General features: G+C 52.1%; 1 protein-coding gene across 1 annotated transcript in view; it reads left to right on the plus strand.

Annotated features, from left to right (window-relative positions):
* PADI4 (peptidyl arginine deiminase 4) overlaps positions 1 to 19789 on the plus strand; it is a 51673-nt gene that overhangs the window by 22847 nt on the left and 9037 nt on the right. The window contains exons 4-11 of the mRNA XM_078330508.1: positions 954 to 1021; positions 2483 to 2600; positions 4097 to 4222; positions 6010 to 6188; positions 6357 to 6460; positions 10055 to 10166; positions 11716 to 11823; positions 19187 to 19341. Coding sequence (XP_078186634.1) covers positions 954 to 1021; positions 2483 to 2600; positions 4097 to 4222; positions 6010 to 6188; positions 6357 to 6460; positions 10055 to 10166; positions 11716 to 11823; positions 19187 to 19341 — 970 coding nt within the window. The remainder of the gene's footprint in view (positions 1 to 953; positions 1022 to 2482; positions 2601 to 4096; positions 4223 to 6009; positions 6189 to 6356; positions 6461 to 10054; positions 10167 to 11715; positions 11824 to 19186; positions 19342 to 19789) is intronic.

Here is a 19789-nt window from a genome sequence, read left to right on the forward strand (position 1 = left end):
CTGTATATATACACACACACATATGTATAATATGTAGTGTATGGAATCTTTATGTTTCACTTCATTAATGCATTTTATTCATTAATACACATTTAAATAATCCCATGGCACTTACTCTATCGCAAGGCATGTGCTAAGACTTTACATTTAGTCCTTACAGCAATCCAGTGAAATTGGTATTATTATTATCGTCCCATTTTACAGGTGAGGAAACTGAGGCACAGGAGCTAAGCAGACTTGCCCAAGGTCACACAATTGGTTAGTGCAGGAGTTGGGGAGTTCAGGCCATGAAAAGACAATGCTTGTCTGGCCCTTACTAAGATGTGGCTGTGAATATGTTTAGAAGGTCATCTGGGTCAGGCTCATGTGGGACAAGGGTCACCCTATCATGCTGTGGGACACAGAGATCTATTTTATTGGAATGACCTTGTGGTCATATATTCCGATGAGGGAGGAAGAATTTACAAATGTTTGCTTTCTCAGTCATGCCATTTGGAGGAAGTGGGGTACATTCAGGGCTGCAGTTGTCCCCGGAGGCAGTCACAACACATGTCATGAGCTGGGTGGGGCTGGTGTCACTGCTGTGTCTCCCACCCCAAGGTCACTGAGGGCTGGGGCTCACCCTGAACCTCTCATTGGGGTGGCTGGGAGTTCCTTCCAAAATCCCTGGGTGTGGCCAGACATGCAGGGTCTGGTTGACATCACACTTGTGGCCCCGCTGAAGGGGAACAGGTATGGTCAGAGGCCCCAGCTCTGCTGTCTGAACTGTAGCCAGACATCCTGGGGGCCATGGGGGCGGGATGTCTTGAACCTGTGTCTCCTCGGAAGGCAAGGAAGAGGGACTCCCACTATGAGTGCAGACAGTCCCTTGGGACCTGCCCATTTGGGGCAAGGCTGGATGCCCCAACCCTGGCCCCTCACCAACCCCCTCTTCTTACTTGGTGGGATTTCAGAAATCTCCCTGTACGCAGACATCACCCGCACCGGCAAAGTGAAGCCAACCAGAGCTGTGAAAGATCAGGTACCGCTCACCCAAGCGCTCCTTTCCGTGTTCCGCTGGGTTCTCCCCGGGCGTCCCCTTGTGGTGATGGAGTAAATGCTGGTCTGTCTCACGTATCCCATGTGAACTGTTAAAAAAAAAAAGAGAGAAAGAAAATTAGCATCACCATTAATATTCTGGTTTATGTATTTCCCATCTATTTTACAAGATCAGATTTTCACCAAGTGTGGGTTCGGAAAATGTGTTGTCCTACAAACTGGACACGCTGCTGGGTCACCCAATGAATACACAGCAGAGAGGAAATTCGAGGGCGGGTCTTGACTGGCTCAAAAATTCCCTACTCCATGCTGTAGGGCTGATGAGAGAGAGTTCTGCAGAGCTGCCTACATGGGGGAATAACAGAGAAAGGAAGAAATGGCAGGGAGAGAGGCAGGAAGGAGCCAGGTGGAGAGCGGGCGGGTGTGTGGGGGAAAGACGGGATGGTGGGGTGTGCAGACGGGGCAGGTGAGCACTGTCTTAAACCAGAGTCCACAGGTAAACCTGGAACCCCAAACTGCCTGCCCCATTTAATGCTGGTGTACACTGCGGGCTGTGACTTGTAACTAGTTGAAGATCCTTTGTGGGGTCAGCAAAAGTGGGAAGAATTACAACTCTAGGAGTAGAATCTATCCCTGTATCCCTCCCAAAATGCAGTCATTGCCTGGGGGCAAATGCTCTCCTGGAAGGGAGGCGCCATCGCTGTTAGGTCCCTGCAGGGTGGGGCTGCTTCCTGTGCTTTAATCTTTGGAGGGATACTCCCTGGCTGCTAAGAATAGTACCACACTTTGCTGAATGAGTAATTCAGAGTTCACATAATAGTAACTATTTAGATTAGAATCTTGGCATACATAACTAGCTGCATTTAGTTTGTCAAGCTCAACTTTTTTTTTGAGATAGAGTTTCACTCTGTTGCCCAGGCTGGAGTACAGTGGCATGATCTTGGCTCACTGCAACCTCCACCTCCCTGGTTCAAGTGATTCTCCTCTACCTCAGCCTCCTGAGTAGCTGTGACTACAGGCGTGTGCCTCTACACCCAGCTAATTTTTGTATTTTTAGTAGAGATGTGGTTCACCTTGTTGGCCAGGCTGGTCTCAAACTCCTGAACTCAGGTGATTCGCCTGCCTTGGCCTCCCAGAGTGCTGGGATTACAGGTGTGAGCCACTGTGTCTGGCCAACCTTTCTTAAAAGCTGTTAAAATCCATTTGACTGTCTTGGGCTCCTTTGTTTAAATGGATGAATTGTGTTTGGGGTGAATTTGGTTGTGACTTTTGGAGTAAAAGGTAAAAACCCACTCTTGAGATAAAAGAATGAATTGATGTGGCGGCCAGCTGTGTAAACTGCACTGGGTTACAGAGGTGATGGGGAAGGTCGGCTATGCCTGTTGCCAGGGTTGGAGGGGTCTATGCTAGTTTCTAAGCGTGACTCTTCTCTGCTGGTGTCCAGAGGACCTGGACCTGGGGCCCTAGTGGACAAGGTGCCATCCTGCTGGTGAACTGTGACAGAGACAGTCCCAAATCTTCTGCCATGGACTGCGAGGATGAGGAAGTGCTTGACAGCAAAGGTAAAGAGCATTTGCTCTTTAGTTAATGGGAAGGGCTTTTTATAAAGCCCTTTTGCCCACACAGCCTGAACCTGGAGGCGGCCCTCTGAAATAAGGGTTATTGAAAGCATGTTCTTGTTAGCATGTCGGTTTTATAGGTGAAGCAAAGGCCCTGAGGAGGCAGGTGACCTGCCCAAGCTCACACAGCAGTCAGGGAAGAGCTGAGGCCAATGCTGTCTCCTGATGCCTCCTGTGGCTTCCATGCTTCACCCCGCTGCCCGACCTCAATGCTCTTAGGTCAAACCTGGAGCCTGAAATCACTGGAAATGAAAACTTCTCATTCCCAAACTCACATCAGAACAGCCCCTGAGAACTCTGCCATAGGCCAGGCATGACTCTGAGAGCTTGGAACACTGAACTCACTGGATCCTCCAACACAAAGCTTGATGGATAGGAAAACCAAGGCGTGGAGAGCTAAGAATTTCCCCAAGGTCACACCACTGATCCGCAGCAGACTTGGGGTTTGAACCCAAGACGTCCCAAGACCGGAGCGGGTTGAGGGGCATGAGTGTGGTTGGGCGGGTGCAGGGTCTCTGCAGCAGACCTCTGGCTGCGTACCGGTGGCCCTAGGGTTGAAGTGAGGACACATTATCCCCCTGTGCTGGAGGAAGGCGCTAAGGGGCTTGGGCTGGCAGGCCATCCTGGGGCGCTCTTTGAATAGCATAGAGATGGATGTATTTCCAGGTTCCATGCAGTTGGCCTGGCCTGATGCGAGGGTTCAGCCTTTGTAGAGTGCCAGGCATACAGTAATAATCACAACAGCTGCCCTTTGTGGGCACTCCCGGGGCTCCAGGAGCTGGAATAAGCACTGTGGATTGCCTCACTTTACCTTCACAACAGCCCTGTGGCAGGTACAACTCTTGCCCCATCTTACTGATGAGGAAACAGAGGCAGCCAGAGCTGAAATCACTTTCCTAAGCCCACCCAGTTCCCAGATTCAAACCAAGTTGACCCCAAAGCCTTTAAGCCCTTGTCCGTCAATCAGGCCCTTGGAAACTCTCCCCACATCCACCCGTGTCTGCCTGTTATTCCAGTTGGTTCACAAACGTTGTTTCTCGCTCAGGGCCAGCACAGAAATCTTTCACTCGTTCATTGCACAAATCTCAACTGAGTACCTGCCACAGGCTGGTCACTGTTCTAGGGAGTTCTCGGCTTTCTAGGTTCCAGATTCAGGGAACGCTGCAAAGAACAAAAGAGTAATAAATGTGGTCCCCACTTTGCTGAGGTTACATCCCCAGCTTATCCTAGTGGGAGGAGACCAAAACCTCAATGAGCTCTCATTCCAAAATGAAAACCATTTAAATACTCAAACAGCATAAAGAAGAGAAAACCAGGCAGCATGGTAAAGGGAGGTCTCAGGGGAGGGGCGAGGTGTGAGGCTCCGACAGGAGGTGGCTATGGGAAACCAGCGGCCGTCTCAGGGGCCTGTGACTCAGGCAATGCCCTTCTCATCCCAGACCTGCAGGACATGTCCCTGATGACCCTGAGCACGAAGACCCCCAGGGACTTCTTCACCATGCATAAACTGGTGCTCCACGTGGCCAGATCTGAGATGGACAAAGTGAGGGTGTTTCAGGCCACACGTGAGTTGTCCCCATCTGTGTTCCCCTCCTGCCCTGGCCAATGGGGCACAATCCCGTCACACAGCTGTGTGGCAGGTAAATCCTGAGTGCCTACTATGTGCTGAGTTCTAAGCAGCAGACACAACAGTGGGCAAGACAGACAACAACTCGCCTACTACCTTCTAGATGGAGGACACAGACAAAATGACTGGTTATTGTTCCTGCTTCTCTCTCTCTCTATCACGCACACGCACACACACGCACACACACACACACAGGCTCCTGGTTATTGACGTTGAGTGCAAGCTGACATCATGTGCCATGTAATCATTTGCTCTGCAATCTCCTGCTCATCAGAGACATCAGGAACTTCTCAGTGGCCCACGAGCACCTACAACTAAGTGGGTGCCAGGCTTGGTCCTAGGCATGGGGCACAGAGCCATGGCTGTGACCAAGCCCCTGTCCTCACGTTGCTTCCATCTTTGCAGCTGGGAGAACTATAGGTAAAATAATTACATAAGACACCTAGTGTGCCCAACGCTGTGACATGCTATGTAGAAGAATGTGGCAGGGAAGGGCGTGGGGAGTGAGGAGTAGAGTTAGGGGTGTGTGGAGAGACGATGGCTAGGGAAGGTGTCCCCCATGAGTTGCCATTTGAGCAGAAGGGGGTACAGGAACAGCCAGGCAGACACCTTGGGGAAGGGCGCTCCAGGCAGAAAAACAGGAAGCTTAAGGGCCTGGAGGTGAGGTCATGCCTGTGGGGTGGAGGAATGCAGGGAGGCCAGTGCAGCTGGGGTGGAAGGTGCAAGGGTTAAAGTGGTGAATGAGGGTGGAGGAGACAGGGCAGAGGGGGAAGCGGCAGGTCAGGTTGGCGTATATTGGCTTTGGCTTCTGGATGGAAGGAGATGGAGAAGGCCATGGGAGTGGTTTTTTTGCAGAGGCCTGACGATCAGACCCTATTCCTTTTTTTTTTTTTTTTTTGAGACAGAGTCTCACTCTGTCATCCAGGCTTGAGTGCAGCGGTGCCATCTTGGCTCACTGCAGCCTCCACTTCCCGGGTTCCAGTGATTCTCCTGCCTCAGCCTCTCAGGTAGCTGGGATTACAAGCGCGTACCACCACATCCGGCTAATTTTTGTGTTTTTAGTAGAGATGAGATTTCACCAGGTTGGCCAGGCTGGTCTCGAACTTCTGACTTCAAATGATGTACCTGCCTCAGCCTCCCCAAGTGCTAGGAATTACAGTTGTGAGCCACCACACTTGGCCTCTGTTGCATTCTTAAAGTGATTAAACTGATAGCGATTTGGTGATAGGTCAATTTATTGCCTCCACCCAGGCATCACCTCCTCCAGGAAGTCCTCAGGATTTTCTCTATCACAGATACATTCTCTGTCTGCTATTTTGATGATCTCTGCTCCTTGCTACTCTCCCAGAAGACGGTGCACTCTCTGGGGGTGAGGATAGGAGGACAGTGACTCTGTCTTCCTGGTCCCCTGCTGTGCCCCAGTCCCCAGCTGACATCTGGCTGGAGCAGATGCTCAGAAGTGAGTGAAGGAATGGTGTATACTGGACTTCCTGTAAAGTTTGGAATGGCTCAGGCATCCCTGCCACACTGTTCCTGGGCTTCATCAAAGAGCAGTGTCCCAGCTGGGACTCTGGTCCCTTTCTTCTAAGGGGACTGGCCAGATATGGCTGCAAGGGTTCCTCAGATGAGGGCACCCTGGGAAAGGCTTCTGGGAGGCCCTGGGGAGAGGAGGAAAGGGTGTCAGAAGTGGGGACGCAGACCTGAGTCTCCCCTCCTTTCTCCTAGGGGGCAAACTGTCCTCCAAGTACAGGGTAGTCCTGGGTCCCCAGCAGCCCTCTCACTCCCTGATGCTCCCAGGCGGAAAGTGCACCACGGACTTCTACGTGGAGGGCCTCGCTTTTCCGGACACAGACTTCCCGGGGCTCATTACACTCACCGTCTCCATGCTGGACAGCTCCAACCTGGTAGGCCGAGAAGGCAGCACAGCGTCGGGGGCCTGGGCTTCCAGGCAGTGGCCCTCCAGTACAGAGCCCAGCTGGGCAGGGCGGTTCCAAATAGCTGCTGGAAGTGGTAGGTGCTGGGCCCTGGTGGCAGTGACAGCCCCTCCCTCTCCATTCTCTCCTTCCCTACAGGAGCTCCCCGAGACCTTGTTGTTCCAAGACAGTGTGGTCTTCCGCGTGGCACCCTGGATCATGACCCCCAACACCCAGCCCCCGCAGGAGGTGTACGCGTGCAGGTGAGAGGCCGTGGGATGCTGGGGTAGGCACAGATACCCCAGGAGGAGCCTGAGTTCCATCTGCAGCACTCGCTGTGTGATGGGAAAACAGCCACCCCTCCCCTGCCCTCTGAGAGCTTGCTGCTTGCTGGGGGCTCTGAAAAGGCAGGGAGGTTTCTTACTGTTGCTGTCTTTGCCTCTGTCCTGCCCTGATGCAGCTGAGGCTACGTCAGCTCCCAGGGGTCTGTAGAGGTTGCTAGAACTGGACAATGGGATCCTTCAACCCTGATCCAGGCCTCTGGTTTCTCAGAGTGTGGCCCATGGAGATTGTGCACCAGAAACTCCTGGAAATTCATTTAAAGTGCACCTTTCTGGACTGGGTGCAGTGGCTCACTCTTGTAATCCCTGCATTTTGGGAGGCCGAGGAACGTGGATCACTTGAGGTCAGGAGTTTGAGACCAGTCCGGCCAACATGGTGAAACCCCGTCTCTACTAAAAAGTACAAAAATTAGCCCGGTGTGGTGGTGCATGCTTGTAATCCCAGCTACTCAGGAGGCCGAGGCATGAGAATTGCTTGCACCTGGGAGGTAGAGGCTGCAGTGAGCTGAGATTGCACCACTGCACTCCAGCTTGGGCGACAGACCAAGACACCATCTCAAAAATAATAAAATAAAGTAAAATGCACCTTTCTGGCTAACCTCTGAGCTGCTGGGTCTTAACCCTGGGGATAGAGCCCATCTGCATTTTGGGGAGGCCCAGGTATCCCTTCTGTAGCTGAAAGCCCCTGGTAAGTGTGCTGGGGTCTCAGGAGACCCTCTCCTACCCTCTTCTGATTGATTCAGGGGCAGAAGAGTAAGAGGGTGACCTGGTAGGCAGCACGCAGGCCGGAATCCAGTGAGGCCTGTTTTCCACTCCCAGCACTGTTCCAGGTGGTGTGACCTTAAACGGTGAACTCACACTCTGTCTTCTCCCAGGCTGATATGGGTTGGCTCTTTGTCCCCACCCAAGTCTCATCTTGAATTGTACTCCCATAATTCCCATGTGTTGTGGGAGGGACCCAGTGGGAGATAATTTGAATCATGGGGGTGGTTTTCCCCATACTGTTCTTGTGATAGTGAGTAAGTCTCACGAGATCTGATGGTTTTATCAAGGGTTTCCGCTTTTGCTTCTTCCTCATTTTCTCTTGCCGCTGCCATGTAGGAAGTGCCTTCCACCTCCCGCCATGATTCTGAGGCCTCCTAGCTACATGGGACTATAAGTCCGATTAAACTTCTTTTTCTTCCCAGTCTTGGGTATGTCTTTATCAGCAGTGTGAAAATGGACTAATACAGTAAATCGATACCAGTAGAGTGGGGCGTTGCCGAAAACATACCCAAAAATGTGGAAGCGACTTTGGAACTGGGTAACAGGCAGAGGTTGGAACAGTTTGGAGGGCTCAGAAGAAGACAGGAAAATGTGGGAAAGTTTGGAACTTCCTAGAAACTTGTTGAATGGCTTTGACCAAAATACTGTTAATGATATGAACAATGAAATCCAGGCAGAGGTGGTCTCAGATGGAGAGGAGGAACTTGTTGGGAACTGGAGCAAAGGTGACTCTTGTTATGTTTTAGCAAAGAGACTGGTGGCATTTTTTTCCCTGCCCTAGAGATCTGTGGAACTTTGAACTTGAGAGAGATGAATTAGGGTATCTGGTGGAGGGAATTTCTGAGCAACAAAGCATTCAAGACTTGGGTGCTGTTAAAAGCATTCAGTTTTAAAAGGGAAGCAGAGCATAAAAATTCAGAAAATTTGCAGCCTGACAATATGATGGAAAAGAAAACCTTATTTTCTAAGGAGAATTCAAGCCGGCTGCAGAAATTTGCATAACTAATGAGGAGCTTAATGTTAAGCCCCAAGACAATGGAAAAAATGTCTCCAGGACATATCAGAGGTCTTCACGGCAGCCCCTCTGAGACAGGCCCGGAGGCCTAGGAGAAAATTGTTTCATGGGCCAGGCCCAGGGTTCCCATGCTATGTGTAGCCTAGGGACTTGGGACCCTGTGTCCCACCCCCTCCAGCCATGGCTTAAAGGGACCAACATACAGCTCAGGCTGTGGCTTCAGAGGGTGCAAGTCCCAGGCCTTGGCAGCTTCCATATAGTGCTGAGCCTGCAAGTACACAGAAGTCAAGAATTGGGGTTTGGAAACCTCTGCCTAGATTTCTGAAGATGTATGGAAATGCCTGGATGCCCAGGCAGAAGTTTGCAGCAGAGGTGGGGCCCTCATGGAGCACCTCTGTAGGGCAGTGCAGAAGGGAAATGTGAGGTTGGAGCCCCCACAGAGTCCCTACTGGGGCACCACATTGTGGTTCTATGAGAAGAGGGCCACTGTCCTCCAGACCCCAGATGGTAGATCCACCAACAGCTTGCACCACACACCTGTAAAAGCCACAGACACAAACACCAGCCTGTGAAAGCAGCCTCCCAGGAGGGAGGCTGTACCCTGCAAAGCACAGGGGTGAAGCTGCCTAGGTCCATGGGAATCCACCTCTTGCATCAGCGTGACCTGGATATAAGACCTGGAGTCAAATATTTTAAAAATATGTTTTAAAATAAGTTTTAAAAGATTTTAAAGATTTTGGAGCTTTAGGCCAGGCACGGTGGCTCACACCTGTAATCTCAGCACTTTGGGAGGCCAAGGTGGTCGGATTGCCTGAGGTCAGGAGATCAAGACCAGCCTGACCAACGTGGAGAAACCCTGTCTCTATTTAAAAAAAAAAACATTTTGGAGCTTTAAAATTCGACTGTCCCACTGGATTGCAGGCTTGCATGGGCCCTGTAACTCTTTTGTTTTGGCCAATTTCTCTCATTTGGAATGGCTGTATGTGCCAACTACCTGTACCCCCATGTGTCTAGGTAGTAACTAGCTTGCTTTTGATTTTACAGGCTCATAGGTAGAAGGGACTTGTCTCAGATGAGATTTTGGACTGTGAACTTTTGGGTTAATGTTGAAATGAGTTAAGACTTCGGGGAAGTCATCATTTGTTTCGAAATGTGAGAACATGAGATTTGGAGGGGCCAGGGGCGGGATGATATGGTTTGGCTCTGTGTCCCCACCCAAATCCCATCTTTAATTGTATACCCATAATTCCCACGTGTTGTGGGAGGGATCCAGTGGGAGATAGTTTGAATCATGGGGATGGTTTCCCCCATGCTAGTCTTATGGTAGTGAATAAGTCTCATGAGATCTGATGGTTTTTATCAGGGATTTCTGTTTTTGCTTCTTTCTCATTTTCTCTTGCTGCCACCAGGTAAGAAGTGCCTTTCACCTCCTGCATGATTCTGTGGAACTATAAGTCCAACTAAACCTCTTTTTCTTCCCAGTGTTGAGTATGTCTTTGTCAGCAGCATGAAAACAGACTAATACACAGGTGGAAGGGGTACCCGCTAGTTGCTGCCTTGTGGCTTGTTAGATGGTTTTAATGAGCTAATGCCGGCTAAGAGAAGATGGACTGGATGTGCCAGGAGCTTCTGTTCAGGCTACAGGTGTCCCCTGAGCACCTGTGGTCCCTCCCCGTCCTTCCAGGCCGAGCTTCAAAATCCAGAGCACTCAGAAGCTGCTTTTCTGCTCTCTCTAGCATTTTTGAAAATGAAGACTTCCTGAAGTCGGTAATTGATCTGGCCAAGAAAGCCAAGTGCAAGCTGACCATCTGCCCCGAGGAGGAGAACATGGATGACCAGTGGATGCAGGTATGTGCCCTGTGGGCGGGCAGGGTGAAGGTCCCTGAGGGCCAAGAGACACTTGGGGGACCCGGGCTTCTAGGGTTCATCCTGGTGCCTTCCCAGCCACCCTTCTTTAGAGGGACCTGGAAGTAGGAACCTGAGAGGTCCTTGTGTCAGGAGGCTCAAGCGAGTGGTTGTCCAATGTTTGCTGTGAGCCACTGCAGGCCCACTGCAGTCACCAAGATGAAAGCCACCTTCCTGCTTTTAAACACACAGATGACCCTGGGTAATAATGTGAAGCTCAGGAGACTGGTGCTCAACCCATCCCTTGAGCGGTCCTTCCTCCCACTGTCCATCTCGAGCTCAGCCACAAGATCCGGCCACGCCGCAGCTCCAGCACTTTCCATGGCTCCCACCTCCTTCTGCTCAGTCTGCTCCCAGGGCCCTCTCAGCCTGGCTACCTCCCTTGCTTGGGGCCAGCCTGCCACTGTGCCCAGCAACATCTGATTACCGTTCTGTTTCCATGCCACTCCCCCATCATGCCAGGAGTGCCCCAAGGACTGAGACCAGGCCTCATCCAGCCCAGCACCCCAATGCCTGGCACTGGGCAGTGCCCATGGGCATTTGGTGGGTGGCACTGACCCTTCCTGCCACTGCCTTGCTTTGCCTCTCAGGACTCTGCCCTTCCATGCCATCCCCTGCAGTGCTGTCTCTTGGACCCGATTCCCCATTCCCATCCCCCACCTCCAATTCATACAGGTGAATCCCAGCACAAATGTTGCTCATCCATAAATTTCCCCCATCATCCCCAGCAGAAATTCTTCCCTCTTTCTTTTCAGCCCCCACACATTGTCTTTTCCTCTCTTGCTGTTCCATCTTTTTGATACCAGGTTGAATTGTGTGAAATTGCTGATATGAGCCATTTTTGATTTGCAAGAGTGGAACTTCCATCTGGTTCAACCTAATAGTAACTTATGGTAGTGATTATGTCCACTATCACATCTGCCTGCTAGAATACGAGCCTGCGGAGGTGGAATTTGCAGCAGATTCATTTCTGAAACCTCCCTGTGCTCTTCCTGCCCGCTCCAGTGGCCCAGGCTGGGTCTTATCTGCCCTCCTTTGGGGAGGAGGCTGGGAGCCCTGCCACCAGGAGGCCCTTCTCTGGCCCATCCTAGCTGCATCAGGGGCCTCTCCTCTGTGTCCCCACAGACCCCCTCACCCCCTCACCCCCTCATCACCTCCTAGCCCTGGTGTTCACTGCCTGGCTCCCAGGTTTTCTCACCTTGAGGAGGGGGTCTGAGTTTTGCTCACCAGGGGTTTCCAGCACCAGCCCAGGCACCACCAGGAGCGGGAGGGAAGGGCAGTCCTGCAGGCTCACCGCCTCTCATGTACTGGGCAAGTCCCGGGCAATCAGCTCCGCTTTCCGAGCCCCTTCTCTGAGATCAAACATCTCGTGGGAATGTGCTCTTGACTGCAAGGGTGAGAGCACGTAGATGATTTCATGCCCCTATCCTGGTGTCGGGCACCAAGACCCAGGCAGCACATGCAACAGCCTCCTCTCCACTCACTCCCCCAGGATGAAATGGAGATCGGCTACATCCAAGCCCCACTCAAAACGCTGCCCGTGGTCTTCGACTCTCCAAGGAACAGAGGCCTGAAGGAGTTTCCCATCAAACGCCTGATGGTACCTGCACGGTGGGGAGGGGGCACGGCTGCCGAAACCCCCTTGTCTTGAGGCTCCCTCCTTTTAGCTTGTCTTCACCACCTGCTGCTATGGCTAATGAGCCCCGTGCAAGCAGGTGGCATTCCTTCAGCAGCCTCAGAATGAAGTTGGGTGTGGTGGTAAACGCCTGTGATGCCAGCACTTTGGGAGGCTGAGGTAGGCAGATCGCCTGAGGTCAGAATTTCGAGACCAGCCTGGCCCACATGGCAAAACCTGATCTCTACTACACAAGAATTAGCCAGGCGTGGTGGCGGGCACCTGTAATCCCAGCTTCTTAGGAGAATGAGGCAGGAGAATCCCTTGAACCCAGCGGCTGATGCAGGTGGGGCTTGTTATTTCTGTTATTACCAAGATAAGATCTGGCTCTTCATTTCCCAAAGCCCTTGTCGCCTGTGAGCTCAGCTTGGTCTCCGGGTTACCCTGCTGAGGAGGTGGCTCAGGCTCGGGCTTCCTTGTGCCAAGGTGGCAGTGGGGCCAGGGCTGGAGTCCTTCCCAATGCCCAGCTGGAGGCTTGGTCTTTGGGTGAGGTTTGGCCCTCAGGGGCTCCATCTGGGATGTGGGGGTTTGGGGATCAGTGGTCATTTTCTGGGTGTGACTTTATCAGTCAGAGGCCGTCCGTATGGAGGTGGGAAGTGACATACTGGTGACTCGTGCTTGACTAGCCTGGCAGGTTGACGCAAACTCAGTACAGAATAATAGCAATAATAATAAGAGTTACATTTATTGAGCATGACTTGCATGTCAGCCAGTGCCGCGTTCTTTACCTGCACTGACTCATTTAATTTGATAAACGTTCATGGAGATGCTATCAATAGGCCCATTTTATAGAAAAAGAAACTGAGGCTCAGAGTGGAGAAGTTGGAATTCAAACCCGACCAGTCTGGCTTGGTCAGCATGCTCTTCCCCACCCTGCCTCCCTCTCCCTGCTTTCCCAGGAAGGCCCCAGGCCTGCACTCCGAGCCCTGGCAGCCCCATGGTTCAAGGTACCCAGGGGAAAGGAAGGAAGGAATGTGGGGTACAAGGTTGCTAGGACGAACCGCTTTCCGATGAGCATCTGTGCTATACCCCAAGGGAAGGGATGGTGGCCCTGCCCACACAGAGGCTTCAGAATGAAACTTCAGTTAAACTCAACAACTTGTCCTGAGTCTCACTTCCTCCTGGCCAAGCCGTGCACTGAGCGGTGGAGATGCAGAGAGGCTGTTCGATTCACAGCGTGTGCTCAGCCATGGGGCACAGTTCATCCTGTTTCAGCAGCTTTGGGGCAAACCAGCCGGCTGCCACCGTGACTTTGCCCTCTTCTCGCTCATTTCAGTCCTACCTTGTTCAGTGGCTGTGTCTCCTATTTTGATGTTCCAAGTGTGACAAAGGCCAGATTTTCTGATGCCACACGTCCTGCTGGACAGACGGACTCTAGGCACAGTCACCTTCCCCTTTCCCACAGACAGCTTTGGATGAAGCAGGCAGCACTGGTGCCTCAGCTAAGCACATCTGCATATTCTGACTCAAATCACTCAGAACAAGGCCGGGTGCAGTGATCACACCTGTAATCCTAGCAGTTTGGGAGGCCAAGGCGGGCAGATCACCTGAGGTCAGAAGTTCGAGACCAGCCTGGCCAACATGGTGAAACCCCTGTCTCTACTAAAAATACAAAAATTATCTGGGTGTGGTGGTGGGAGCCTGTAATCCCAAGTACTCGAGAGGCTGAGGCAGGAGAATCTCTTGAACCCAGGAGGCAGAGGTTGCAGTGAGCCGAGATCATGCCACTGCACTCCAGCCTGGGCAACAGAGCAAGAATCCGTCTCAAAAAAAAAAAAAAAAAAAAAAACTCTCAGAATGAAAAGAATTGGAGAAAAACTCACCCTCATCACCAGGCTTTGGCCCCACCTGCCTCTCCAGTGCCATTGTGGCACTGGACTTGCTGTTCCTTACCCAGCCCCGCCTCCGCTGGCCTCCTTCCCATTCTTCAAACTTACCTAGCATTTCCCCTACCTCGTGGCCTTTGCATATGCCGTTCCCTCTGCTGGCAATGCTGTTCCCTGTTTACGAGGCTGGCTGATTCTCAGCCTTCAAGTCTCAGCTTCCATTTCCTACTCAGTGAGGTCCTCCCTGATGCTGAAGGAGGGACCCTCACCCCCGCCCCAACCTTCTCCACTCCAGCCCCCTGTTGACTTCTTCAGTGTATTTTGTTAAAATCACAGACTTGCTCAATTACTTTTCATTGCCTGCACTGCTGGGCCTGAGTCTGTTGTGCCTTATGCCGTCCACTGGGCAGCTGGCACGAAGCTTGACACGCAGTGGTAGTTCTTTCTGTAAGCAGCATCAGTAAATGTTCTATCACTGGCATCAATGGGAAACCAGTAGCACTTCCCACAGGCAAAAGGCAGCTGTGAAGTAAAACAGAACTGAAGCAAAATCATGCTACGAAGCCGGCTCCTTACAAGTGACTGCAGCACTTCTGAGCTCGAGGTCGGCTCTCTGGTTGTTAAAGTGAGAGATTATCAGGTGTCAAGGATGTGTTTGCATCACTGAAACTTTAATTTTTAATTTGTATTTATTTATTTATTGAGGCAGAGTCTCGCTCTGTCGCCCAGGCTGGAGTGCAGTGGTGCGATCTTAGCTCACTGCAACCTCCACCTCCTGGGTTCAAGCAATTCTCTGCCTCAGCCTCCTAAGTAGCTGGGATTACAGGCACCCACCACCACACCTGGCTAATTTTTGTATTTTTAGTAGAGATTGGGTTTCACCATCTTGGCCAGGCTGGTCTTGAACTCCCGAGCTTGTGAACCACCCGCCTCAGCCTCACAAAGTGCTGGGATTACAGGTGTGAACCAGTGCACCTGGCCTGCAACTTTAATTTTTGAGGAACCAGAAAGACTGGAGGAAAATGAGAAGGGCATTAGGTGCTTAAGTGAGTATGATTAAGAAAAAGAAAAAAAAAAAGAAAACGAGAAGGACAACAGCTTTCCAATGCTGTGCCCCAGGCTGCATTGCCTCGAACCCGTGAGCGTCCCCTGCACAGCCCACTCTTAGCGAGCCGCTTCTGCAGACTATGGACACCCCAACATTTGCCTGCAGAAATCCAGGCCTGCAAGCTATGTAACTGACCCCCTCTCACAGCAATAGCCAGGTCAGGGAGGTGGCTGAATTTACATTCATTCATCAAACACTGTTTGAAAACCTACTCAGCCAGGCCCTGTTCTAGGCACTTGGGATATGACAGTGAGCAACGCCAAGGTCCCTGAACCCACAGAGGGGCCGTTCTGGCCCAGAGAGAGAGAGACAGCAGACAATGAATATAACAAAGCAGCTATATGTTTCCTTAGAAGGTGACATTAAGAGCTGCAGATGCTGTGTGTGGTGGTTCATGCCAGTAATCATAGCACTTTGGAAGGCCAACGTGGGAGAATTGTTTGAGCCCAGGAGTTTGACACAAGACTAAGCAACATAATGAGACCTTGTCCCTACCAAAAAAAAAAAAAAATTTGTTTTGGCTAGACGCGGTGGCTCATGCCTGTAATCCCAGCACTTTGGGAGGCCTAGGCAGGTGGATCACGAGGTCAGAAGTTCGAGGCCAGGAGGCCTGGCCAAGATGGTTAAACCCTGTCTCTACTAAAGATACAAAAATTAGCCAGGCACAGTGGCAGGCACTGATAATTGCAACTACTTGGGAGGCTGAGGCAGGAGAATCACTTGAACCAGGAGGCAGAGGTTGCAGTGAGCCAAAATTGTGCCACTGCACTCCAGCCTGGGTGACAGAACAAGACTCCATCTGAATTTTTTTTTTAATTAGCTGGGCATGTTAATGCATGCCTGTAGTCCCAACTCCTAGAGAGGCTGAGGCAGAAGGATTGCTTGAGCCCAGGAGGTCGAGGCTGCAGTGAGTCCTGATTGTAACACTGCACTCCAGTCTGGGCAACAGATGCAACCTTGTCTCAGAGGAAGAAAAAAAAAGCTACAGGAAGACAGTAGAGTGTAATGGAGGGCTCACAGGTGCCAGGGTGGTGGGGAGGGTAGATTAGATTACATCCTTAAAGCTGAGGGTGATGGCTCATGTCTGTAATCCCAGCCCTTTGGGAGGCCAAGGCAGGTGGATTACTAAGCCCAGGAGATCAGGACAAGCCTAGGCACCATGGTGAAACCCTGGCTCTACAAAAAATAAATAAATAAATAAGCTGGGTGTGCTGGTGCATGCCTACAGTTCCAGCTACTTGGGAGGCTGAGGTGGGAGGATCCTTGAACCCTGAAGGGTGAGGCTGCAGTGAGCTGTGATCGCGCTGCTGCACTCCAGCGTGAGCAACAGGAGTGAGACCCAGTCTCAAAAACAAACGAACAACAAGAACATTTTTAAATAGGATGGTCAGGGGGGCTTCATGGAGAAGCTGACTTTGGAGCAAAGGCTTGAGGGAAGTGAGCGAGCTATCCAAGTGGGTGGATGTCTGGGGAAAGAGTGCTGTAGGCAGTGAAACAGCCAGTGCAAAGGCTCAGGCAGGAACACGCCTTGAGTGTTTGAGGAACAGCAAGAGGGCCTGGAGGGGTGGAGCACAGCAACCAGAAGCGTGATAGGAGAGGTGGTCAGGGAGGAGATGGGAGGGGGGAGGAGAGGGGCTTAGGGAGGAGGTGGGAGGAGAGGGGGTCAGGGAGAAGGTGGGAGGTAGGAGGAGAGGGGGTCAGAGAGGAGGTGGGAGGTGGGAGGAGAGGGGGTCAGAGAGGAGGTGGGAGGTGGGAGGAGAGGGGTCAGAGAGGAGGTGGGAGGTGGGAGGTGGGAGGTGGGAGGAGAGGGGGTCAGGGAGGAGATGGGAGGTGGGAGGAGAGGGGGTCAGGGAAGGAGGTGGGAGGTAGGAGGAGAGGGGGTCAGGGAGGTGATGGGAGGTAGGAGGAGAGGGGGTCAGGGAGGTGATGGGAGGTGGGAGGAGAGGGGGTCAGGGAAGGAGGTGGGAGGTGGGAGGAGGGGGGTCAGGGAGGAGATGGGAGGTGAGAGGAGAGGGGGTCATGGAAGGAGGTGGGAGGAGGGGAGTCAGGTAGGAGATGGGATATGGGAGGAGGGGGTCAGCGAAGGAGGTGGGAGGTAGGAGGAGAGGGGCTCAGGGAGGTGATGGGAGGTAGGAGGAGAGGGGGTAAGGGAGGTGATGGGACGTCATAGGAGAGACTGTGGTCAGAGAGGTGATAGGGAGGGGTCGGGATGACAGGATGGGGTTGGGCTTGTTGGTCACTGTTAAGGCCACTTATTTAAAAACTGAGAGTCATCACAGGGTCTTAAACAGAGGAGGATTATTATCTGGTTTGTTAGAAAAGGGAACAAACCCTGGCCATGTGTGGAGAAAAGGGAGCAGAGGCAAGGGGAAGAGGAGTGGGCAGGTGACAGGTGCGGGGGTGCAGGCAGCGCGTGGCAGGGAGAAGGCGGGAAGCTGTGAGATTGAAAGCAGAAACAGCAGGACATTCTGACTCTCACTCTGAGAGCAGCAAACCAATGCTGACCGCAAGGCTGTGGCCTCTGTGGCTGGCAGGCACCATCCCCTGGGCGGGGAGGACCTCGGGAGGAGGAACAGGTTGATGGGGAATGAGGGGGTGGGAAGAGGGGACCCACAGTTCTCTTTAGGGCAGGTGGGAGGTATTTGGTCAGCATCCAAGTGGGAGGTCAGGTGAGCTGGGATACACATCTGATGTTTGGGAGGGAAGGGATGCCCAGAGATGTGAATGAACATGAGGGTTGTCGGCTCATGGATGTAATTCCGTGAGACTCAGCAGGACCACTGAAGGGGCAAGTGAGGTTGGAGGTGAACCAGGATCCCTCAGAGTCTCGAAAGCCAAGTGCAGAAAGCGTGCCGAGAACACAGGCGTGACCTGGGGCTTCTGAGGGGGAAGGCAAGGCTCGGGCATTGCCCTCGGGGCCTGGCTGTGCGTTCATGGAGACCTGGGCGAGGAAAGTTTCGACGGGTGGGGGAAGGCGGGGTGGCCTGGATTTTAGAGAGAAGTGGGGAGAGGAATTGGAAGTGTGGTTTTTAAATTTGTGAAATCAGGCCAGGTACAGTAGCTTACACCCATAATCCCAACACTCCGGGAGCTGAGCCCAGGAGTTTGAGAGCAGCCTGGGCAACATAGTGAAACCCCATCTTTACAGGAAAAACAACTTTAAAAATTAGCCAGGTGTGATGCATGCGCCTGTGGTCCCAGCTACTCGGGCAGCTGAGGCGGGAGGATCGTTTGAGCCCAGGAGGTCAAAACTGCAGTGAAGAAGTAAATTTGCAGATCGCAGACCTCCTTGAGACCTACTCATCTTCCCAGACACTCACACCTGGGCACACAATTTGGAGTCTACTCTCAGGGAGTTCATGGCCCCCACGAAGCCCCAGGGAATAGACCATCTATGTGTGGAAGGCTAGGTGTACCTTCTCTTGGGGGCAGGGGAGACGGGCAGGGGACTGAATAATGGCCCCTCTATATCATAATCCCCAACCTGATGTCTCTTTATGTGGCAAAGGGGACTTTGCTGAATGTGCTTATGTTAGGGCTTTGTGATAACAGTGATTACTCTGGTTTATCCTGGAAGTGGGGAGGGCAGGTGATGATGGAAGCAGAGATTGGAGATCTTTGGAAGATGGAAGAAGGGGCTGCCAGCCAAGGTGGCTATTAGAAGCTGAAAAAGACAAGGAAATATAATAGATTCTTCCCTCCGGGCCTCCAGGAGGAGCCAGCTCTGCCATCCCTGGACTTAAGCCCAGTGAAACTGATTTCAGATTTCTGGCCTCCAGAACTTTAAGAGAATACACGTGGCTGGGTGTGGTGGCTCATGTAATCCCAGCACTTTGGGAGGCTGAGGCAGATGGATCACTTGAGGACAGGAATCCGAGACCAGCCTGGCCAACACGGTGAAACCCCATCTCTACTAAATTACTGGGCATGGTGAGGTATACCTGTAGTCCCAGCTACTAAGAAGACTGAGGCAGGAGTATTGCTTGAAGCCAGAGGCAGAGGTTGCAGTGAGATGAGATCAAGCCACTGCACTCCAGCCTGGGCAAGAGAGCAAGACTCTGTCTTAAGCAAAAATAAAAGAGATGTTTCGCCTGTTTGTTTTATGCCAAGTTAAGGTTTACCAAGCAGCTACCATGCGTTAGGGACCTAACAAATGCTAGTCTCTTTCCTTGTCCACTGAATGAACTCAATATTCTTTTAACATTCCACACATGATCACAGTGCCTGCTATGTACCCGCTGTAGACAGTACTGCATTACTTCCTGTGCCCAAGTTCATCCGTAAACTTGGACACCGCCCCCTTCAACTGGGACCTCATTCCTCTAACTCCCGGCACTCCCTTCTCCTATTTCAGGGTCCAGATTTTGGCTATGTAACTCGAGGGCCCCAAGAGGGGGGTGTCAGCGGGCTGGACTCCTTTGGGAACCTGGAAGTGAGCCCGCCGGTCACAGTCAGGGGGAAGGAATACCCACTGGGCAGGATTCTCTTCGGAAGCAGCTGTTATCTCAGGTAAGGAGGGGATTAACAGGAAGGGGCGGCCAGAACCCAGGGATGCCGTGGGCCAGAGTGGAAGCCTCCCCTATCTGCTTCCAACCCCAGAGGGCCCAACAGACTTTAGAAAGTGTGAAAGGAATCCAATGAAGGGTGCGGAATGCAGGCTTTGGAGCCCATAGACCCAAGTCCAATTCTAGCTCTGCCACTTACCCTCTTCCATTCGGTGAATATTTATTGAGCATCAGAATGTGCTGGGAGCTGGGAATGCAGCCGTGGACATGAAAGACAAGTCCTTACCACTACTCTAGCGGGGGAAACAGATGACAGAAAAGTGAACAAGATAATTTCAAATAGTGACAAAAACAAAAGAGAGGGCAGAGGAGAAACAGGAACTGTTGGGGGGACCAGGGAGGGCCTCTCTGGGGGAGGGGCCATTGAACTCAGGCCTAATGACAGGAAGGGC

This window comes from Callithrix jacchus, chromosome 7 (assembly GCF_049354715.1).
Source record: "Callithrix jacchus isolate 240 chromosome 7, calJac240_pri, whole genome shotgun sequence".
In the NCBI taxonomy this organism is placed as follows: domain Eukaryota; kingdom Metazoa; phylum Chordata; class Mammalia; order Primates; family Cebidae; genus Callithrix; species Callithrix jacchus.